The sequence below is a fragment of the Anser cygnoides genome, chromosome 3, assembly GCF_040182565.1.
Source record: "Anser cygnoides isolate HZ-2024a breed goose chromosome 3, Taihu_goose_T2T_genome, whole genome shotgun sequence".
In the NCBI taxonomy this organism is placed as follows: Eukaryota; Metazoa; Chordata; class Aves; order Anseriformes; family Anatidae; genus Anser; species Anser cygnoides.
The window spans coordinates 90,803,418-90,826,275 of NC_089875.1; the positions used below are offsets into that span (position 1 = coordinate 90,803,418).

A 22,858-nucleotide genomic window follows, 5' to 3' on the forward strand; every position below is an offset into this window, starting at 1 on the left:
AAGTTCTCACAGCCTTTCTTCACAGGTCCTCTCCCACAATAATGTAAATGATGCAACAGTTTTCATAACCATACTGTGGGTTGACTGACAAAGCAATTTCACATAATTAACCACCATATTCATTATGCACTGAACTGCTGAAATTGTAATTGTGCCATAGTCCACTGCAACCTATTATTGCCTTTAGCAAAGCTAAAATCTCGCCCTAAAACAGTATAATTCTTAGCCAAAAAACAGCAGGTGATGAAAAATTCCCTCGTGGAACAATCCCATCTGCCAAACACACCAATAGTATTTAGTTCACCTAAGATTTTGAAGCAAGCTTTTGTAATATTAAAGATTCAGAAAAAAAAAATGCCTACACAAGTGACACAACAATATTTCATTTAAACTGCAAATGTATCTTCTTAAGACTTATGTGAGCCTTAATATAATGTCACAGAGTGAAAAGAAATCTCAATGCAGTGACTTGCCTTGTAATTGCAAAAGCAGATGCAGCAGATTAGATTAAAGAAGCAATGAAGTTTGGCTGGATGTCTTACGGAAAATACATTGCTAGACAAACTACAGTTCAGGTTTGAAGTACAAGTTTTGTCACATAATTTATAAATTATGTCACCACCTTTTTAGCAATCCACAGAGCAGGCAAGAAATAAATGTAATACATTTTAGCAAATGGTGATGAAGATTAACAATCAAGTGGTACTTCATCAAAATACTTAACACTGCAATGCTATTATCAGCATACTGAGGACTTCTGCAAACAATGACATCAGCTTGAACTAAAACAAGGAAAGAAGCCAGAAGCAGTTATAAGCTCCAAGACACAATTTACACGACATACATGAATATAGGAGCAAAAATGTCTACAAATACCAAAGCAGACATGAATGTACAGGAATGTAGAGTACTCATATAAAGAAAAACAAAACTGATAAAAATCACCAGCACAGATGACAAGAAATTCATAAGTTTTTATTTTATACCTTTCTCGTTCTGGTGAATGCAAACTAGTATCTGGTCTCAAGCAGTTGGTACTAGCACTCCTAGCCCTGTCAAGGGAGGGCTGTAGTTCACTAGTGCCAGTGCATTGCATCCAATGGTAGAAGAGAAAGAAAAAGAAAACAAAGAAAGGAATACAATGTTAGATATTAACTCATAAAATAATGCTCTCTTTACAGAAAATGTAGAATCACAATGATTTAATTAAGGAAAACATAAAAGAGCTGACTGGATGACAGTGCCAAGATTTGTTTAGAAAAGAAAACCAAATAAAAGACTGCTAGAATTTTTTTGGTAAGACTGTTGAAATTTTTAAAACTGAATGAGACAGAACATTGTCCACTTGTAAGAAAGTGGAATGAGAAATACCAATCAATCAATCTAAATCCTTATTAAGAGCAGTAAATCTTACGCCAATATAAAAGGATGTGATACACTGTATATTATGTGAAATCACTTTACAATGAAGTTCATTTAGTCTGTAAATCCATATTAAATACCAAACAGGAGAGGTGATTAACCCTCAGTTTCTTACCTAACCGGGAGGTCATCTCCAAATTTCGGTATTCGTGAATTAAGGCAATCACGAAGGAGAGAAATATCCTGTCTAATCACTGATTTGGTCTTAGCACATGCAGGAAGAGTTGAGCTTTGTAAATTAAAATCATTTAAACAAAGTGAAAATAAATTTGACATGTAAGCAAAATTACATACATAAAGAAAAGAAAGTAACAAAGAAAAAACATGCAACATACAATGTTAACCGCAAAGAAAACTACCTTACGGAAAGTGTTTGTCTTTTATATGTAGGGGTTAATTTAGACAGTATGAAGTTATTTTAGGATTATGTCCCTTAACTCTCAGTTACCAAAAACATATGAAAAACTAATTTATTTTATAAGGCAAGACTATTTATTCCCCAAGAAGTCACTAACTACTTAAAGGGGACTCTAAATATTTCTTACCTGTATAGGTTCCAATTAGTACCATTTTCTAGTAAAGGCATCTTGGGTGGTAATGTTTTATAGTGCCTAACAGAACTTCTTGAATGTGGTAGAACAGAAAAGAAAAGAGAACGACATAAAAACAAGCCAGAAATAAAAAGATAGGTAAAAGTAAGGCAAGACTGACCAGAACTTAAAATAAATGCACAATATTTTACTATATTTATTAGCTGCATGAGTAGATTTCTCAATATATGTTCTCAATTCAACTACCATGATAACTATCTGGGGGACAAATTTTTGTGATTACACTTTTGTTAAAGCAGCCCATGAATTCATGACAATACTAGTACAGCTCAGATTTTGTACTTGTAATGAAAGTAATCTAAATTCCTTCTATTGAGATTTTTAATTAAAATATACAAGCTCTTGTAAAGGATTAGGCTGCTGTTTATTTCTCTTGGTAATGCTTTATTTAGACCTACAGAGACTTTAACTGAGACATGCTTCCAAAGCCAAGCATGAAACACTTGCTAAAAAAGTGATACCACAATGGCAGTTACAGATGTAATAGCACCTGGCATTTCAATGTTGAAGTCTTTCAGAAGTGGTGTATCACCTTCAACATCTAATTAATTGTTATTAATAATCACAAGCCAATTAAAAAACTAGATCTACTACATCAGCCAGCACTGCAGCTCTCCAAGCTGTATGACAACCATTGGATACCATCACTCACAGTACATGAGATTTTAGAACAGGAAACATTCACTACCCAAGTCACCAAGGCAGAAATATAAAAGCAGACAGTGGCTGCCTAATGGGAATCATGAACGTTCAATGGTTAATTACCAAGTTTTAACAATTTTCCTGACCAGGCCACAGCTGTGGTTCTACTAGCGGAAGGACCTGCAGCCTCGAGGAGTTTGCTAGCTTCAGGAGTGGTCTGTCCCAACAGGACGTTTTGATTCCTACGGAGACTTGGACCTTGGCACAGCTGATCAACATTACAAACCTGGCTACATCACAGTCAGATAAAACAACTCTCTTTCTGGGAACCCTACTGTTTGTAAAAGCCTGAGAAAGTAACAGAGGAGTTTTGACCACTTCTGTTGTGTAGGTTTAGCTGTCATCACTGCTGAACTCTCTAGCAGAGATCACTGTGATGTTGCAAAATGGGAATAAAGGTATGGTTGTCCATCACATCGATCCTATCATAGTAGCAGAGTATGATAGCGGAGAATGAGTACTAGGTGTGAGCTAAGACATGGACTGTGATTTTCCATGGTCTATGGCATAGGTACACTTTTCCTTCCACCATATCTGCTCTAAGTCAGTGGTGGTCAGGATGAGCTGCTAGGAATAATATTGTAAACTGGTGGAGCAAACTAACCATAGATCTTGACTTTGTAGCTTGGACAATCTCATATTAATCTTCTTTCATGTAGCATGAAACACTTAACACATATCCCATTTTATGCTGAAGCTGTCTCAACAATTAATTAAAACATTATTCAGCAAGCTGTCTAGAAAGCAGGAATAATGCTTTATAATCCTGTTTCTAACATGAATAACTGTCAGGCCACTATGAATGAGTAAGGAGGAAAAATGGCAAATAACGCGTGGACAAAATTTTTGTTGAAAGGGTTTTTGAGCATGGGTACTAGTAATTTTCTGGGTATTATTCCAACATGGATTAGGCTGCATAAGCCTCAGAGTTATATTTAACAGTCAGTCAATTTAATTCTGTTGCCTGCATAGACCCATTCAATATGCTATTAAAAGTACTTTGTTTTATAGTATAACATTACTGTTACTTTAACAACTTCTTACTGTTGTATTTGTTACTTCAATACGTTGTTAATTTATTACTGTAATAATTTATTTTACTAATTTGGGATACTTTGTTACTTTTCTTAATTATAAGAAAATAAGAGCAAAAAAATAGAATAAGGAAAAAGGCAAGGAAGTTCTGCACTCTCTGAATAGAGTCCCTCTTACCTAGCTGCCCATGCACAATTTTCAGCTGGTTAGCTACCAGACAGGCTAGTAGACTTGTAACATAATTGGAAATCTATAGCAGCTAGACAAAGAGCATCAAGAGTTTATGATACAATATTTACTTCATGCATTAAGCAAGAATTTAAACTCTGTCTGTCATTGAAAAATTATAATGAATATTATAATCTTTAATGGGTAAAAGAAAAAGCACAGAGCTGGGGGTGATTAGGGTGTAAAGCTATAGAAAGTGTAGCAAAAAAGAAAAAGGCCAGAAGGAGGAGGCAGAGAAAAATTAGTATTCCATGACAATAAACTGACATAAAATAACAAGGAGTGAAGAGATTAAGCAAAACCTAAAATGTTGAGGCAAAAGCTTTTTAGATGAAATATGAGAATTAAACTACTGATAAGTAAAATTTAAATTTTAATGTAACACATGCACTGATGCTCAGTTGTGGGTTTTTTATTGTTTGTTTTTAGGAAAGTTATTGTATTTATTTTATTTATTTATTTTTGTATTTATTATTTTACTATTAAACAGTATATCAGAACCCTATCACAGCATCTTTGATGCTGTTTCTAATTTGATGAAGAGAATTAAAACAAGCCAGGGCAAATTAATAAAAACTACTCTGTAGAGGGGAATCCTACTCAAAGGAAATGAGTAAGTATATTAAATGGTTTTTAAACATACTACATCAACATGAAGTTCTTATTAACACCCAATTCCTGATTGGAAAAATAGTTAACTGCTTCATTTTTAACACTTGTGGAACACAAACCTTACAATTTTGTTGATTCTAACTGGAATATTTTTGACAGAATCTGACCTTTATTATTAGCAGAGTTAACAGATGTAGTATAAGAAACAAGGGGGGCATAGTTTTATTTGCTAGATTAAGATATTTCATTTCTGTTTAGTTTCTCAGCATTAGGAACAGTTAAGACAGAGAGCTCCAAGCTTTAGGCATAAGAGATTATTTAAGATTGAAGATGAGCTCAAACTGCAAAGTTTATGCCTAGATCAACTTCAGAAAGGAAAAATCTATTATGAAACCCCTCAAATCTAGCATTGTGAGGGAGCCTTTAAATCACACTCTCCTTAATCACCTTGCTCTCCTCTACAAATGTTCAAAGTCACCGTGAGATTAGGTGTCACAAGCAAAGATTGTTGGCTTGTGCTTGACTGTAATACAGACACAATAAATGGAAATAAAGGCAAACAAAAAGAACTCAAAAAGAACGTCTGAAATTATAATAACACTGCCATGCATTGGTGATCAGTACTTCTGTGACTAGACAGATAATCTGTGACAAAAAAACAACTGCAAAATCAGAAATTCTTTAGCTGCTGTAATCCTTACTATGGAAGTTTACAAACATACATATACATCTTGATCTGATTTAAAACAAACAAAACAAAACAAGAAAAAAGAATAACTGACACCTGGATCACAACATACTGGGAAGTTCTGCACGTACTGGAATGCTGGGCACACAAAGCATACACAACTGACCAGAGGTGTTGGTGATTACCAGATTCCTGTATTTACCTGATGGTATGTAGGCACTCTGCACTTCTTCCTCGTTTTGCTCTGGGCAGCATAAGAAGCTCACTGCACAGACAGGATGGGTGGTGAGTGAAACAGATAGAATTATGAAGCATTAGATGACATGGATTATGCCAATGATATGCAAATAAAAACTTAAAAAGAAACAAGAAACTTCCATCCAGATACATAGCCTCCTAATGTTCAAACCCAGACTGCACTTCTCAAAGAATGTGAGCCAAAAAATGCCTGCGGTAACTACATTTTCAAGCAAATCCTTTCACTGCAGCATGTAATTTTGTAGAGTTTCTCCCTTTAAAATTCAGAAGTACTGTGTCAGAGTTCTTCATAAATTCTGTCAGGAATCCCCAAATCAGTTACATTTCTCTAATAACCTCCTTTCTCATAAATCAATTCATGAAGAAACACTTTACCAAAAAAAAAAAAAATAGAATGATGCTTGGTTTTTTATAAGCCACAAAAGCATACATGAAAAAAGCAGAGAAGGTTTGTTACTAATTCACTGCAAAGCAGTTTACAGAAAGAGTAACCAGTTGCCCTTTAGGGAAAAATAGGTGTTCACTGGAAATATTATGTTTGGACAAATACAAATTCTGACTGATAGCTCTTTACAGTATTTTGCAATGCAATCCTAAAGAAAAAAAAATGCTTATCAGCCAGACTTCTTGTTTCTTATCGCTTCCAATTCAGAAAAATCAGCCATTGATTCCATTATTCATTTAATGCAACCAAACACATGCTACATCCAAGCAAGATGGTAAAATTAATATATATTTATGCCTATGGTAAATACGATTATGGTATGAAATATCCCTTAAATTAATCCTGTAGTTTTATGCACTTCAGCACAATCAGAAAGACAAAGCCCCCAGTTTTCAAATTACTGTAAATATGAAAGTAAAGCTGAACTTCATGGAAACATGGTATTTTAAAAGAAGCTGGGAATCATATGAAGTACCACGGTGACAGAGAGAGAAAAGATTACAAAATACAAAAAGTAGCAGTTGTTCCATGTGTTCTGTACTTCATACCATTATAAAATGACCTATTTAATTGATGTAGATTAGGTAATATTTATCTGAAGTTCTGAACTAGGAAGACTAAAATAATGGCTTGTTAGTCACATGTGAGATTTAAGCTTGTATCTGGAACCGCTAGCCTGATTTTGATGCAACAAAATGTATTAAAGGTGAACTGAATTGGTTTTTTTTTTGGATTTTTGCATATTTTTTTTAAAGCAAAAATTGTATTCCTAGTCTTAGAGCACTGACAGCATTTATATGCAAGTTTCCAAGTTACAAATATATGTGCATTTTAGGAAAAAGTTACCATTTTCTGTAATTAGTTAAGAGTTTTGTGATTTTCTTGCAAGAACTGAGGAAATTATTAAAACACTATATACAAGAAGTTTCGTGCACTGCTTAATTATCTGAGACAGTATCTGGAGAAGCAGGATAAAATCTAAAAGACAGTAGATGCAAAATCCACATTAAATCACAGCGTACTTTGTTAATATTTATTCTACCTTTGCTGATCCAGAGAGTATTTACTGTAATGAGCCCATGGCAAACAGTAATACATAATTCATCCAAAAAAAAAAGGGTATAAAACAGCAAATTCACCGTAAAAGCCTCAAGAACAAAAAAAAAAAAAAAAAGCAAAAGAATCCCTAGCAGTATATTACTGATAATATAAGATGATACTGGTAGTCCTACAGAAAATTAAGACTGTTTTGGAGACATTGAAAATAAAAATTATTATTCTAAAACAAGGGTTTTCTAATGGAAATTTTTAAGAACTCAGATTAACAGATATTATTTAGGAATTAAAAGAAACACTAAAAAGTGAAAAGTGCTATCTCCTTAAGAATCAGATGATGATCCTAAATTCAGAGCAAAGTATACTGCTTAGCTAGATTTCCTAGTATTCCTAGCATTTCCTACCAGATTTATATATACTTATAAACATATACATGTTTATATAAACATATATAAAAAAGGTAAAGTGATCAAATCAGTTCTACTGGAAGTGTATAACACCATATACTTCTGTAACAGACTATAACAATTATTTTTACAAAAAAATACTCAAAATATTCACTATTAATTTGGAACCAGTAACGGATCACTGAAAAAATGATCAAAAGTATCCAGCAACTAAAATTTCTGCCATGCAACTATCAGGAAAATACATTCCAAACCAAATTTATATTGAGTATCTACAAGAATGTACTTGTTTTGATGATGGGTTCAGTAAATGAACAGCACATAATACTTGCACTAATGTTGATACTAAGACATAGGACTAATACCAAAAAAATATATATATTTTAAATCTCAAGATGTGAAAGAGGATTTCATATGAACAATGAAACTGTTGGGGGATGTGCTTTTACAACAACAACATCAAAAACAAAAGCTGTTTTTGATCCTCCCTGTGGTGCTACTTAAATTCCTTGAAAGTCAGTGAAGTCTGCAAGAGTTAAGCAGTTTCAACAACTGAAGAAACTTGAGGAAAAGAAGAAAATGAAAATGGAAAAAAAAATGAAACCAGTGCAGATTATGACTGAATGAGATTAAGTACAGGCACTCATGTTTAAATCCTGCAAATCCTCTCTTCACGTCTGATCTTTTAACTTCTGAAAAGTGTCTTCTGAACACCCAAGAACTGAAGTCTGTTTCCTACTCATCCGAACAAATTCAACAGCCCATTGCTGCTGTGCTTTTTTCTGATGGCTCATCTCTGAAAAATTCTCAGTGCAAGTCCTGCCCTCCAAGTGCACTCCATGCATATATTGTAATTTATATCATGTTTTGAGGCTTTACTATAAGATAATCTTCTATACAGTCATACTTATTTCTAGTGACAAAAGCTATGTTTAAATATCTCTTCCAAATCTGCTGAATAAGAAAACTATTCAATAAATATTTTCAGGAATACTTTGAATGTATCACTACCTATAATAACCAGCAACATGAAATATTTGCAACAAAGGGAAATTACTGTAATTAGCTTAACTCTAAATCTGATTTCACTACAGTTAAAAAGCATTTCAATTCACCTCTGAAAGGAAATTCAATACAACAATCCAACTTAGACAATTCTGTACATACTTCTTGCCTATAAAGTAGGACATTGGAATTTTAAACTGTTCCAAGTAAATCATTAATTTCCATATGTGTGTTATCATATTCAAAATACAAAACAAACCAAAGCAAAACAAAACAGGCAAGATCATATACAAAACTGAACTAGTTTAACTGCAAAAGCCATCTGTTATTCAATTTCTGTGTTGCTTCAAAACTGGACAAAGAGTTCCAGAGATTGTTATATGTATTCCTTCACATGTTTTCACATCACTACAAAATATGTTTGCTATATTAAATTGACTGTATTATTTAGAAAGGTTTTGTCACTGTTACTCATAAAAAATAGAAATAGACTGCAAAAAAATGGGACTTTACTAGGAAAATGGATTGTACATGAATGGTAAAAGTTTACCATTATAGTTTAGCTATATGATATTTTTCTATGTATATAAATGAACCACAAAAACTGATAATCCATGCAATGTCACCATTATGTTTCCAAAATACTGAACTGAAAAACCTTGTCTGATTTTTTTTTTCAGCTAAAAACTAAGCAGAAATCCTCTTTTCCTTCCATTTTATTAGAAGATATTTGTAGATAACTGAAAAAAATGCCTAGTAGAGAACACATACTCTCTGAGGAGCGTAGCTTTTGCATACGTTCCAGGGAGAGATGTGCATGTGTCAAGCATCAAAGACTGGAGATTTTTCTTAATTACAAGCTCCGTAACTATCCTTGCTATTCTTGTGTATTGTACCAAGTTCACCAGAATGCTATGTAAGATGCTGTGAGACAAATAAGGTAGATGTCCAAAACATATTAGTATAGGAATGCAAACTATAGTATATGCAACTCCCAAGTAGTAGGAAGTAATGCCTGGTATTTTGCTGACTTCCAAAACAGACAAATATGTTTGTGGTCTCCGTGTTGCAAGAATAGTTAGGGCATATGTGTAGATTTATGGCTTTCTAGCAAAAATCTCTGGGCTTACATTCATGAAGTAAACAGCGGAGTACTCTAGGACAAACACACAAGAACAATTAGTCTAGACACCTGCTACTACTGTCAACCCAGTGCACATTTTCACCAGAAAAGAGGCATAGTTAACTTAATTGTGACTAGTTTTTGAAATTAGGATGATTTTCTGTCCCTTCCCCGTTACTATCAGACTGTGGTTTTCTGATAAACGCTTTAAAATTAAGCAAACCAACAAAGACATTTCTAAACTTGCTTCCAAGTTCAGACTGATGATGTACCTTTCTTGATCAGACAAATACTGACTATCCATGTCTCTGGATCTGTAATCAGCTGGACTTCTGGAGGCATCATGGTGTCTAGTTGGAGAACGTGATCTTCTCATTTGATGGATTTCATCTAAACTCCTGAAAGGCAGAAATATGTATGATAATCTTGTTTTTCACGCAAATAATACAGCTTAATGGATAATTATACTGTACAAGTTGATTGAACAAAGTATTTTATTAATTAAATTGGCAATATACGCTTTCAAAAATATATGTATTTTTAAAAAAATAGATAAAAAATCCATCTTTAAGTATAGAGCAGTCATTTCTACCATTTTAGAGCACTGTTTCTTTGTACACTGATGGACTCATTAATAGTATTTTTCAAGCCTGTACTTAAAGAACTATTGTGAAAACATAAGAATTTATAATACCTCACATGAAATTGTTTTGTGCATTTTTAGCTTCATAGTCAGATTTTTAACGGTTCATTTTGGGCTGTCAAATTTTTGCAGGTAGCTCAACTATCTCCAAATATTCCTAGGACATTGTGAGACAGGATATGTGAATTTGCAGCAGACTTTATTAATTCCATACTGTGTCTTATACAAAAAAGGAAATGATTCTGCCTAACTTCAGGCAGGCTCTCATCTCCATGATAGGAATTTAAAGCTCTTTTCATATGGAAAAGAACAAGAAAATAAATTACTTTTTTTTTTTTTTTGAAGTGCAGATTCTTCCTTTAGTTTAATAATTGCCATAGTAACAAGAAGCACTCATTTGTCAAAGCAGAAAATGAAAGGATAGCTGGGGTTGACTATGAAATATTTTGTTTGTGCATCCTGCTTATAGATAGGAGGATGCAGACATTTTCCAACAAAAACACATATACATGTTTGCAAAAGAAGAATGAGGAATAGTTTCATTCTCTCAACTACAAAAAGAGAAGTCTGTGCCAAAGTCTGTTTTCCATACAGCCATACCTCTTTGCTGAAGACGCATAACTGAAGTGCTACAGCAAGTGATTTTGTTGGACAGTCAAATAATTTAATCTAAAAGAACTGAAGTAACAGAGGGGGATTCATGCAGGAACTTAAGAAGCACACATAATTACAATGTACAAGGACAGCACATATGACACGGAGGATGGAAATGCAGAAGCAGGATCATCAGGATTCTCAAGTGGAAGAAGAAGCTGTTTTCCTAAAATATACCACCATTTTGAAACACCTCAGACACTTTATCTATGAGACTCAAAGCCTGCTTTAACCACTCTTGCTGACTCTTTCTGAATAGTTATATTTTCATCACTACCCTTATCTTCGTCATCTTCCAAAGAGCATCAATATCAATCAGAGGCAAAGGACAGAAAAAGATGGTGCAGACAACAGTTAAGAGAGCATGGTATTAAATGATCAGTAATGGAATTCCAACAGATCCTGAAACAATGGACAAGCATGTCACTGTAGCATAGAATGTTGTACACAAAATTAACCTAAAAACGGGAAATTTTCAGTGAACTACCACAGCTAGCAGGCAATAAAATTACCAGCAAAACAGTTTGAGCTCTTGCGGTAATTCAAAACTGAAGTTTTCTAGAAACCACAGGAAATGAAAGCTGGTAAAAACTAGTCTAATATTTAAGGTTCCATGAGAGGTTGCAAGAAAAGCTTATTGCCCTGGACAATAAAAAGAGCAAAAGTGGGTCAAGTTTGGTGTCGAAACCGTCTAATATAGCACTACTCAAAAAAATCATATAGAATGCAAATGAAAAGGTCTGAAAGGATCCTCCCATTAATAGGTTGTCTATGAAAAGCAGTAGATGCATAAAAGAGAGGTTTATAAATCGCTGCTTGATTTTGCAAACAATATTTTACTTTTTCCATTAAGAATGTCGAATTATAAATAGAATTAGTAATTTAAAATTGCTGTTACGTCAAAAGAAGTTCAATTCATATTTATTATACAATTCATGCATGTCATTATTTATTATCCTACAAAAATACATAAACGACTTTATATAAGAGTCAGTCACTGACTGAAAAGCATTTCTGAACCCATGTGTTAGCGTCATGTATTAGTTGTGGTAGAGCAAACAAGGATGATGAATCACAGGGAAAATATCAGTAAAAGATAAGTCTTAAAGTTATTCATCTCATGGATGCTCCTGAGTAATTAAGAAGTGCATACATCAAGTTCAAATAACACACAATTAAACTGAGATACATTTTTTTTGTAAAAAAAAAAAAAAAAAAAAAAGAGAGAGAGAGAGAAAATGCTGAAGAGATAAGTAAACAGGTACCAGTGACAGATTACACAAACTTAAAATCACCCAGTTTCACTCGCTTGTGATGCCTACCTCTGTAATGGCACATTTGGTAAACGTGAACGGGTCCTGCCCTGATCTTCGCCACGGTGAGGAGATACAGAACGTGAACGATGATGTGTTGTTCTTTGCTGTTCTGGCACAGTTAGCGTTGTAGATTTACTTTCTCTAGTACTAGATCTATAAGCTACTGTTAAGAGGGCAACAAAAGGAAATTAGAGAATAAAAGCATGAGCTTGGAATGAATTCCGGTGGTTAGTCCTTCCAGGAACACACATCCAAATGCTTACACAACTTTCAAGTAGTCATTCAGCTGTTGTACATCCTGATGTATCATGCAGCCAGGATAAATTACTAGCATTACCTTTAAATGTCTGTATGTACAGAGACAGAGAAACTGAGATGACTTTCAGTATGCACTGGATGACGTGGGGAAGAGGACTGAACCATTTTTCTGACTTGGGAAAGAGTACCCAGAGTAACGTGTATTTAACTTGTGACTAAGAAAATCTACTACTTAACAGATTCATCTTAATAACAACAACAACTACAAAAATCAGAAGAGGGACCTACTAGATTATGCATTTTGTCATTCAAGGGACTCTAAGACTGTTTTAACTGATTATGTAGCTTATAATTTATAATATCACAGCCTCCACAACTGTGTCCACCTTTTATACAGTACTGAGAGTTCAGTACATTTACCACTACAAATATGAGACAGGTAAGGCAGGTGGGAAAAAGATACGGTTGAAAAAAGACAATTACACAGTTTTACTACAGAATTTCTGGTTACTGTCAGTTCAAAAACATATGCATAAAGACCTTTGAGAGTCTACTAAGACTTTGTCCAACTCTTGGATATTATACTTCATAATAACCAGAGTTGGTACCAAAACATGGGAAATAACACTTTTCTTCCATTTGTTGAAGGAGAAGGATGTGGGGAGGTCAATCAATCAGCGAAATAGGAAGCAGCATGACTTTTGATATATCTTAGAGAGTGGGACTGGGCCCAAAGAAAAGGAGTTGTAATAAGAAAATATCAAGTAGCTCAGAAACAAACATCAATGACCTGGGTGGAGCCAGGAGTTGGACTCAATGATCCTTGTGGGTCCCTTCCAATTCAAGATATTCTGGGTGATTCTTTTCTATGATCCTATGACCATAATGTGGGCATATGTGCACCATCTTCAGTACATGTGAAATAAAATTAATGAATGTGATTTCATGTTTAAAGTGTGATGTTACGCAAGTTTGGGGAGGCTGGATGTTATTTGAGAACCAGAGAAGGTAATGAAAAAAACTTTTGGGAGATCTCATTAGCAGCTACATAAACAGCAAATGCCTGCCACTCATGGCACTCAAATGCCAGCAATGGTTTAGTGAGCACTGACTACAAAACAGGCCTGTAAAAGTTGATGGCATCCTGGAAAGTAAGGACCAAGATTCATCAACCTTTCAACAAAAAAGGACTCCAAATATTTAGAGGTTTTGATGCACTGTTAGGCTGGAGTATCTTATCTACTCAAAAAGTGCTTCAGGGTTGTGTAATAAAACTGGAAAGAAATATCAGGATATCCCTGATCTAAGAACAAGTACTGGGCACAAATTTTGAAGCAAAATGGGAACTAACTCAGGACTTCAGTGGAGATTCCCTCATTTTGTATACTAAGATAGTTGCAGAAAATGTCTGTTTTTTCTGTCAGAGGAAGACAAATGATTACACATGACAAAAACTGATGCGTTCCCTCTCCCACGATGACTAAATCTGAGCTGTATGTTCTGAAAAATACCTTATTTTCTGAAAAGAAAAAAAAAAGTTTTATGTAAAATCCCGTCCTCTCTAATAGAAGGAACACTACTGTATGTTTTATTCAACACTAAAATAAAAAGAATACAAAAGTTTTTTCTAAGCTTTAGGCAACTGTACTGAAATATGCTTCAGGTTTTCAAAAACAAATTTCAATTTAGCCTACCTAAAAAAACTATATATAGGATTATCCTTAAACATCTGGTATATGAAGATACTACCACCCTACATATTCTTCACAGCTGAGCTATCTGGGGAGCAATATCTAAAACTTGTGCATTGCGTGTACACAAAGCTTACAGAACAGACAGAGCAATAGCAAATAACACTTATCTTAAATATTAATTTAAGTATTGTCAAATTGGTCAAATTGCATCCATAGTTCCATAGTGACCATGACAGTGACAGCAACAGTAACATTTCCTCATATCCTCAAATACAAAAGCTCTGTGCTCTCCAGAGTGTGCATGAGAAATTTTTTGCATGGACCAGCATGGCAGCAGCAATAAAGCTTATGGTAGTTTATGCAGAAGAAGTTTCTCAGTTGCTCGTGGGAAACTGTCAGGTGTGACACAAAATGGAAGCTGCATGGATTATGAAAGTGATTCTATACAATGTTTTGATATCAGAACTACTAACTTATTTTTTTTAAAAAAAAGACAATGCTGATGATGAGACAAGGTGTTGTTCTAATATTACCCTGCTGCTACAGGAAGGTAACCACAGGAAAACCATTTATATAGTTTATGACAGAAGAATAAATTGTTCTGAAGAGTTACTTATTCAGAAGATAATACATATTTGTGATATGAAAAGGGATTTTTTTTTTCTTAAAGTATCCTTAAGTTATAAACTAGCCATTACTTCTGGTGCAGCTATCTTTACTTCCATTTACAAAGAAGAATTCTTAGCAGCTGCTGAAACATCCATGAAAAGTTTTATTTGTTACTATTAAATGCGAATACCATATTTGCCTTAGCAATTGGTATAACATTTGAAATTTTAGTTTTAAGAATTTGCAGTAACTTCATGAATACGCAATATCTTCATCATTCTTTTTTTTTTAAGCTTACAGTGGTGATCAAGTTGAGCTTTTGTGCTTCTACAGTTTGTAGTTATGTGTCTGTCTTTTAACAACTGAGCAATAATCTTTGTGAAGAAGGCAAATTAACTTCATTCTCTTCTGAACATTTCAAGACAAAGAATAAATTATCAACTGTAAAAATATACCTTTAATAAAGACAGGGCTTATTTATCTTACATAAACAAACAGCAGACAACATTGGCAAGGAAATAGTAAAGGAAGGAAAAGGGGCTTAAAAAGAAATATTTTCAGAGTCCCATGTTGTAAACTCAATTTTGATATTCTTATTTTTGTTGAGAAGGAATACCTTAATCCTAGACTAATCTGGTTGAAGTCAACAGAGGCAATGCCAAAATAGTCAAAGAGTGCTTCATCATCCTACGTTATGGGGAAATGTGGATATTCATTCACACACACACTTTGCAAGAAAATGATGTGTGGAAACCTGGATCAGCCAAGAATTTCAGTGTGCTCTATGGAGGTCCATGGTATGGGGGACAGGCGAAGAGAAGGGGTAAGGACCCTGCAACACGGCAAGGAATTTGCATGCAACTTAGATTTAGCAGAGGAGACTGTTAGATGGAGAAGATACTGTAGTATTCATTCGATGCAAATAAAGTCTACAGTCTTAGAAGATTCTAGCAACTAAGGAAGGTTGTATAGAAAGGTAGAAATGCTTATTTGAATTAGGTGCCTAGGCACATTTATGAACTTTTGCCTAAGATTCTTGAGCAATTTGGTAGACAGGGGGACTGGTGGCATTTTCCAGCTCTCATTGCAAAATACATTTTCATGTGCTGTCTACTCTGTCACACATCAGGGTTTGATGACTGATATTTTCTTTGCTCCATGAAGTTAAACCCCCATTTAAGAATTCAGGTTTTATCTGTAAAGAAAAACCCCACACTTAAATGCATCTCACAGGAATCACAAACAGGTGAACTCTCCATTCACATTTGGCAAAAAAATATATCCTTTAAAATCAGAATAGACAATTTTGTACTGTGTCACATCAGCTGCCAGAACGTTTCTGACCTAAGTGGATGAAGTTTCCTCAACAGGCCCTTCAAGTCTCAGTTTAGACACTCTTAGACACACAAATAGAATTGCAGATTCTATTGCCACCAATGAAATCTGGCAATTTTCTTCAGTGATCTCTGAGAAAGTTTGGAACCATGCATTCTCCAAAAGCACACTTGAGCACACACAATCCTAAGAACTTGCGATCAGAATCGTAGTTACTCAAGTGCTGACGCAGAGAATAGAGTACAGTGAGTTCAGACAAATACTTCTGAATTTCTCCGATCAGATGGAAAATGTCTTATTTCAAATGGCACCTGGATACCTTAAAGAACTGACAGCTGAAAAAAAGTCCCTGGTCTTAACACGTATGCTGAAACCCTAAAGGTAAGAAAGCCTGCACAGATATACCACCTTTTCAGGACTTATGATTTATTTTCATTTTAAATGTTCTTTCTCCTAGCTGATGTAAAATTATCAAGATTAATTACTTCATTGAATCAAATACGATTACCAGACATATTGGAACAAATTTCCCTCTTAGTAACTTATGTACAATTGTATGAAAGTAAGGCAAGAACCCAAACACATCAAAGGAAGTAAAATTTGGCTGTGTAGACATCAAAATTATATCATGGTGATTATTAAGTCATTAAATAATGAATAAATTATCACATTATTTTAAATTCAGACCAGGAAGATAGAGAACTTTCTAAATCCCACCATGATTTAATTCAGCAATTGTCATCAGGGACATCCAGGGAAAAACTGGTTTAGTGCTGCCAATGAAATAGTGACTCTTCAGTTAGTTTGGGACAATTGGGAAATCTATTCATCTGACTTGCTACAACAGTCAAATAGAAGTAGAAAAAAATATGTCATCCAAAATGACCCTTAACATTTTTAATATGAAAAGGATGATGAACTGAAGTCTAACCACAATACAAACTATATTTATGAACATTTAGGGTAATGATAGTTCATGAATGCTCAAGAAAACTGTAAAAGATATAGCCATGCTACATGCATCTTCATCTATAGTCATGCATTCTCAATAAAGACCATGGGAGACCGCATTACAGCTAAGTTTCAAGCAAAAAGAAAAAAAAAAAAAATGTTTGCAATCAATGCTGAAACCTTAATCACTGTTTTAAAATATTTTTTTGAGTTCAACTGATATTTTTAATAATGCTTGGAATATTATGCAATAAACAATTTAACAGTTTGAACCATCCAGTGGTTCATATATGAAGAATGATATGTAAAAGAAATATCAGTGAATGAATTGTAGAACCTTTTAATTCACCATTTTTTAGAAGGAAAGCTACCATAGAATAATCAGGAAAACTGTTTTTTCCACAATGCAGTCTGCAAAACCAGCATCCTCAATGCTATAATGAAAAAGTAAAAACAAAAACAAAAAAGCAAGCAAAAAGAATGAAAAAAAAAATCAAGCAAGAAAGAAGAAAGCAGGACCATGCTGTTCACCCACGCACCTGGAGGAACAACTCCAATACCATCATCAACATCATAATCTGAGATGTCACTATCACTGATTGGCCGAGATCCTGCACAACAGTAAGGTAAACAAATACCTGAACATCTGGTTGTGTTATGAAACATAAAAGTATGTTCATTTAATGTATCACTACAATTGAAAAGATGATTTAAGTCTGAACAGTAGAAGAGAACTAAACTGCAGTGACCAAGAAGTTTCACCAAACAGCTGAGCCAATCCAACAGCTTACAGATGCTGCAGCTTCCTGTCCCCTTCTCCTTTCCTCATTTCCTCAGTACTCTTCTACTAGGTTACTTTAGCTCACTAAACAAGCAAGATGCTTTTGTGCTATTTCAGTGAGTTGAGTAAGCTGAATCAGCTTGCTGAATGGGAAAGGAGAGGTGGCAGCATATGGTGAGAAAGGAGAAGAGGAAACAGCTCTGACAGCTATTAGAAAAGTTCAAATATCTCATGAAAATTAACCTTTAGTTTGCTATCTCTATACGTATTCTCATGCGGTAATTACAGCAGTGTCACATTTCTGTAATTCATTCCTGAATGTGCCCCAATTTCCTATGCATTAGCTGGAATTAATAAAGTTTTTTTTTTTAAGAAAAAGAAGAAAAATAGCTTGGAAGCATATTTTAAAATAATGCCTTACATCCTTCTTGTTTTTAAATAAGTCTTTAATTAAGTTAAATGAACAGAGAGGTTACAGCACTCAAGTATGTCAACATATTCATTATTTTTAATATGAATCATACAAACCTGAAGAAGAGGAGGCTCCACAACGACCTTATTGCAGCTTTTGAATACTTAAAGGGGGCTTATAAAAAAGGTGGAGAGTGACTTTTTGCTCAATCAGATAATTACAGGACAAGGGGGAATGGTGTTAATCTAAAGAGGGGAGATTTAGATTAGAGGTGAGGAGGAAATTCTTCACTCAGAGGATGGTGAGGCACTGGAACAGGTTGCCCAGAGACGCTGTGGTTACACCGTCTCTGGAGATGTTCGAGGCCAGGTCGGATGAGGCCCTGGACAACCTGATCCAGTGGATGGCATCCCTGCACATGGCAAGGTGGTTAGAAGTAGGTGGCCTTTAAGGTCCCTTCCAACCCAAGCCATTCTATGATTTTATTAAACCTGAAATAAGACTCTCCAGAACAACTGTACTTCCCTAATACAACTACATATTTTCTCTTTGCTGCTAAAATACTCTTCTCATCTGATTGTATATATGGCGTGTGTACGTAAAAAGAATATCAGAGGCTGAAACTAATTTTTGATGAAAAGTGTTTTACACCTCGCAAGACTTTAAGGTCTTTCTTTTTAAAATAAAAAGCTTTTAATTATTATAAAAGTATCTAATAATCATGAACTTCATCTTTCCTTTTAAAACGAGATTTATGCAAACAAATATTTTATCAATTTTCTTTTGCTACTGAAAACAACCAATTCAAACAGTTTTCATATACTTGAAAGTTAAGTATCACAAGTGACATGCTGACGTCATAATGTCTTAATTCATACCTTTTTGTCATACGTTTTCATTACATTTACAGGTTTTATCTTGTATAACAAAGTTAATTATCATTACACCATAACCATCATTTTCAATTTAAAATTTAAAAATCATTAATGGAATTTGGACCTACTTTGCAATTTTTTGCTAGAGCTTTCTCCACCATGTACATGTCTTCTTGGCATGAAAGGTGATGGCTGAGGCAGAGGTAGTGAAGATTCATCATGTGTTTGTAGCTTATACCAATGTGGTTCATCATCTAAAAGTGCTGTCTCCAGCTCTATAAGAATCTAGAAGAAAAATTATCAGATTTTAATTTTAAAGGAATATACACACAAACACATATAATATATATATATATGTATGTATTCAAAAACAAATGACAAACTCAGGAGAAATGTGATTGTATATATCACCTCTCCAAGAAATTCACTCTCCTCTTCTTGTACTCTTGGCTGATCCCATACTGTTATTTCAAGCATTCGTTCTCTAAAATCTCTACGATGTACATGCGAGTAGAGAAAAGTTTGGTTCCATTTTGGCTCTAGACTTTTCTTTACTGTTTTGGTCCTCCTTTTACTCTTATCACTGAAACATAAATATTTGTGATTTATTTCCAAAAACAATTTACAAAAGAATGCCATCTACTCATCATCAGTAATTATTGGCTTTGTTCCTTTTGATCTGATAATGCTTAAAGAAGAGAAGCATTTGCTGTAGTGTATATTTGTAGTGGATTGCATTCATCTAAACATCCACAGAGTTAATTTAATACTGACTTGCATATATTTGTTATAATATGTTATAATTTGTGATTTGTTATAACCAATTTAAATAGAACAATTTTTTAAAAAGAATTCTCTAATTCATACACATCCATTTAAAAGTTGGCTCAATAAGTGACAAAAATAATTTTCTCAACTGAAATACTACCTTCTGTCTGGAAGAAAATACATTTTTACATAGGGGTTCCTGGGACGTCCATCTACTCTTGGTGGTAAATCCATTGCTTGCAGAACATTTACTATTAACTGATGTCCCACTTTGTCATACCACAGTTTCACCTACAAGAATCAAGTTACCAGAAAACATTATTGAAAATGGAAAACAAACAAACAAACAAACAAACTAGATCTACCACAATGTAAAAGTAGTATTTATCTTTCCAAGAGACGTTAAGATATATTTTGTTGCATAGCCATTAATATTTAATTAAGTTAGATGGAAAAGATGTTGGCATACACCAAGGACTTTTTTATTTACCAAAGCTGAATAAAATGTTGGTGCCTGATTATTCTTACATTGTTTATTGTACTCACTGCATAATCTTGTACATGTGAGTCCATTTAAGTCAGCACTATCTCAGTTCTACACTTTAGAAGCTACACTTCAAACAGGAAGCCCTGACTGCAGCTAAACATAAAGCATGGCAGAAATCTGTCTGCTCTGATTTGCCACCTTACAAATGTTCTTATGGAAAGAATAATATGCAGTTAAATTATTTCCTAATAGGATCATAACATAAAATTGTTGAGTGTGCTCTGTAATTAAAAATTAATATAATCAATATAAAAAATAAGAATGTACAAAACAAAGTCTATGTGCTCACAGTATCTTTAATAAGCACGGCTTCAATTAGCATTACATAGAATTCCAGGAGGTGATGTGGATCTAAATTAAAGTGTATTACTGAATGATGCTACTATTAACAGATACATAGCTCTTTAAGTGCTCTCATAAAGAAGATAAAGTGGTACCGTGTTTGTTATCTGCAGGTACAGAAGAGTCACATTTTTCAGTGTAGAGGGTACAGAATGACAAGCTGCAGGACACTTTCATGTGCTTCTCTCAACATAAATGCCTGCACACTCTTGTGTATTAAATCAACAACTCTTTACCTCCACTGTGGCTACAATGAGTGCGTGCTTTACCAATAACAGCCATTTCCCTTGACTTCCCAGTAGACCTTGAGAAGTCAGAGGGCTGAGGGACCAACACCTGAAAATGTTTATTATTAACTCAAGAAAAAACAAATATGCTCACAGAAAGCTGTCCCGGTAGGACTTGTGGTGCATCCCTTAGGGCTCCAGGGCTGGTTGGAGATATAACAGAAATAGAAGGCCTTTCCATCTTCTGAGATTCAAAAGAACTTGAACCTAAAAATATGTGAGAAACACATGAACTTTCCATGTGAAATTTTAAAGCAAATTTGGGCAATTGATTAAATGATTTTTCTTTGAACTGCATAAAGCTTGTCTTTATATACAGCATTAATGTGCTAATATACAGAAAGATTTTAAGCTGATGTAGATAAGGTGGTGAAAAAGGCAGTCTGGTTACTCTTACCTCAGATTAAACCTGTCATTTTCTGTTTTATTCTAACAATATATTAAAAAGTGTTCTTCATCTAGCGTTGACACACCATATTGGATGTTTTAAATAAAATATTCTCTTGCAGAATTGCACAGTTGAAATTTTTGATGAATAAACCCACATTTGTTGTATAGTAGCCTCAGATGGGTACTAAATTGTCTAAATTCAGAGACAAGAAGATATGCAAGATAGACGTCAGGCATAGAGGACACTCCTGCCCATGCTTCACTCCACAAGTGAAGCAGAGCCCTCATGAGTGAGGAAAAGCTCATGACAGGCAAGGAGCAGTGTAACGGGACTAGGAGGCCCTGCAGGATCCTGACCTAGACAACATTTCTCATTGCATCTCAGGCAAGAATCAGATGAGAAAGGGCTGGAAGCTATGGCCTTCATGGCTTCACACACTTCAGCTGGCAGACTTCAAATAGGAGAGCTAAAAAGAGACACACGCACACCCTTCCTTTCTTTCTTTCTTTTTTTTTTTAAGCATCATACACAAAAATTTCACCTGTGGAATGTCTTCTGGCACAGAAAACAAGATCTCTGGACTAGGCTGCATGGTGCAGGAGGTGAAATCCTGACACCAATCCTGACACCAATCCTTTTCCCCTGTTTCCTCTCTTATGTTAGGACAAGTAAATGACTGTTTTGGGTCACAGTTTATACATCCAGAAGCTGGTATGCTTAACACACACACGATATAGGAGAAAACAATAAAATCCTACTAACATTTGAAATCTACGTAGCTTTTAATCAAATCTCTATTGTTTCACATTTAACACACAAGACTGAAAAACACTGAATTTTGTCATATAAAAACCTGAAGCCAATGCAGTCTCCCAGTGCTCGTCATTCCAAAAATTCATAGCCAAAATGACTGTACAAGACCATGTCAGGCAAAGAAACAAAGTGTGTACTCACTGGACTCTAACGGGGGATGAGAACTCTCAGGAATCCGTGGAATATCACTAAAACATGAACATACACAAAGTAATTAGGAACAAGGGAGAGGATCTTCTGTTATAACACATATGTTTCTAGGACACTTTTTTAGAAATACAGTTCTCTTTTGTGTTCTACTGGATTATGCGGAAAGACAGAGGAAGTGTTTAAATACAGTTCACTATTTTCCACTAGGACTCATGAAAACCTTAACATTGCAAACTCCTCCTTCCTTCAAAGTGAGGAGCTACAGATGTAACAAGATGAGCACTACAATGATAATATTGTGGATGGCTTCCACAATATTTTTATAATAAAAACAACAAATCTAGAGAGGTTTCACGAACAGAAGGGTGGTCAAAGTAGAGCTACTGACACTAAACTATTCTTTGGAGGAAAAAAAAAGGAAAAAAAAAAAAGATTAACTC

At 34.5% G+C, this 22,858-nt stretch overlaps 1 protein-coding gene across 44 annotated transcripts in view; it reads right to left on the reverse strand.

Moving 5' to 3' along the window:
- Positions 1-22,858, reverse strand: part of RIMS1 (regulating synaptic membrane exocytosis 1) — a 318,536-nt gene that overhangs the window by 108,577 nt on the left and 187,101 nt on the right. For 18 of the 44 annotated variants that reach the window (XR_010830508.1, XR_010830507.1, XR_010830509.1 and 15 more), the window contains 12 exons: positions 22,410-22,456; positions 21,159-21,271; positions 20,049-20,179; positions 19,532-19,703; positions 19,249-19,405; positions 17,592-17,663; positions 12,212-12,368; positions 9,865-9,990; positions 5,501-5,563; positions 1,968-2,045; positions 1,538-1,651; positions 987-1,076 (listed from right to left, as the gene is read on the reverse strand). Coding sequence is in view for 41 of the 44 variants with exons in the window: in XM_048077390.2 (XP_047933347.1) it covers positions 987-1,076; positions 1,538-1,651; positions 1,968-2,045; positions 5,501-5,563; positions 9,865-9,990; positions 12,212-12,368; positions 17,592-17,663; positions 19,249-19,405; positions 19,532-19,703; positions 20,049-20,179; positions 21,159-21,271; positions 22,410-22,456 (1,320 nt within the window). In the remaining 3 variants the exon portion in view is untranslated. The remainder of the gene's footprint in view (positions 1-986; positions 1,077-1,537; positions 1,652-1,967; positions 2,046-5,500; positions 5,564-9,864; positions 9,991-12,211; positions 12,369-17,591; positions 17,664-19,248; positions 19,406-19,531; positions 19,704-20,048; positions 20,180-21,158; positions 21,272-22,409; positions 22,457-22,858) is intronic. The other 26 variants (XM_066994707.1, XM_066994689.1, XM_066994685.1 and 23 more) reach the window with 8 other exon arrangements.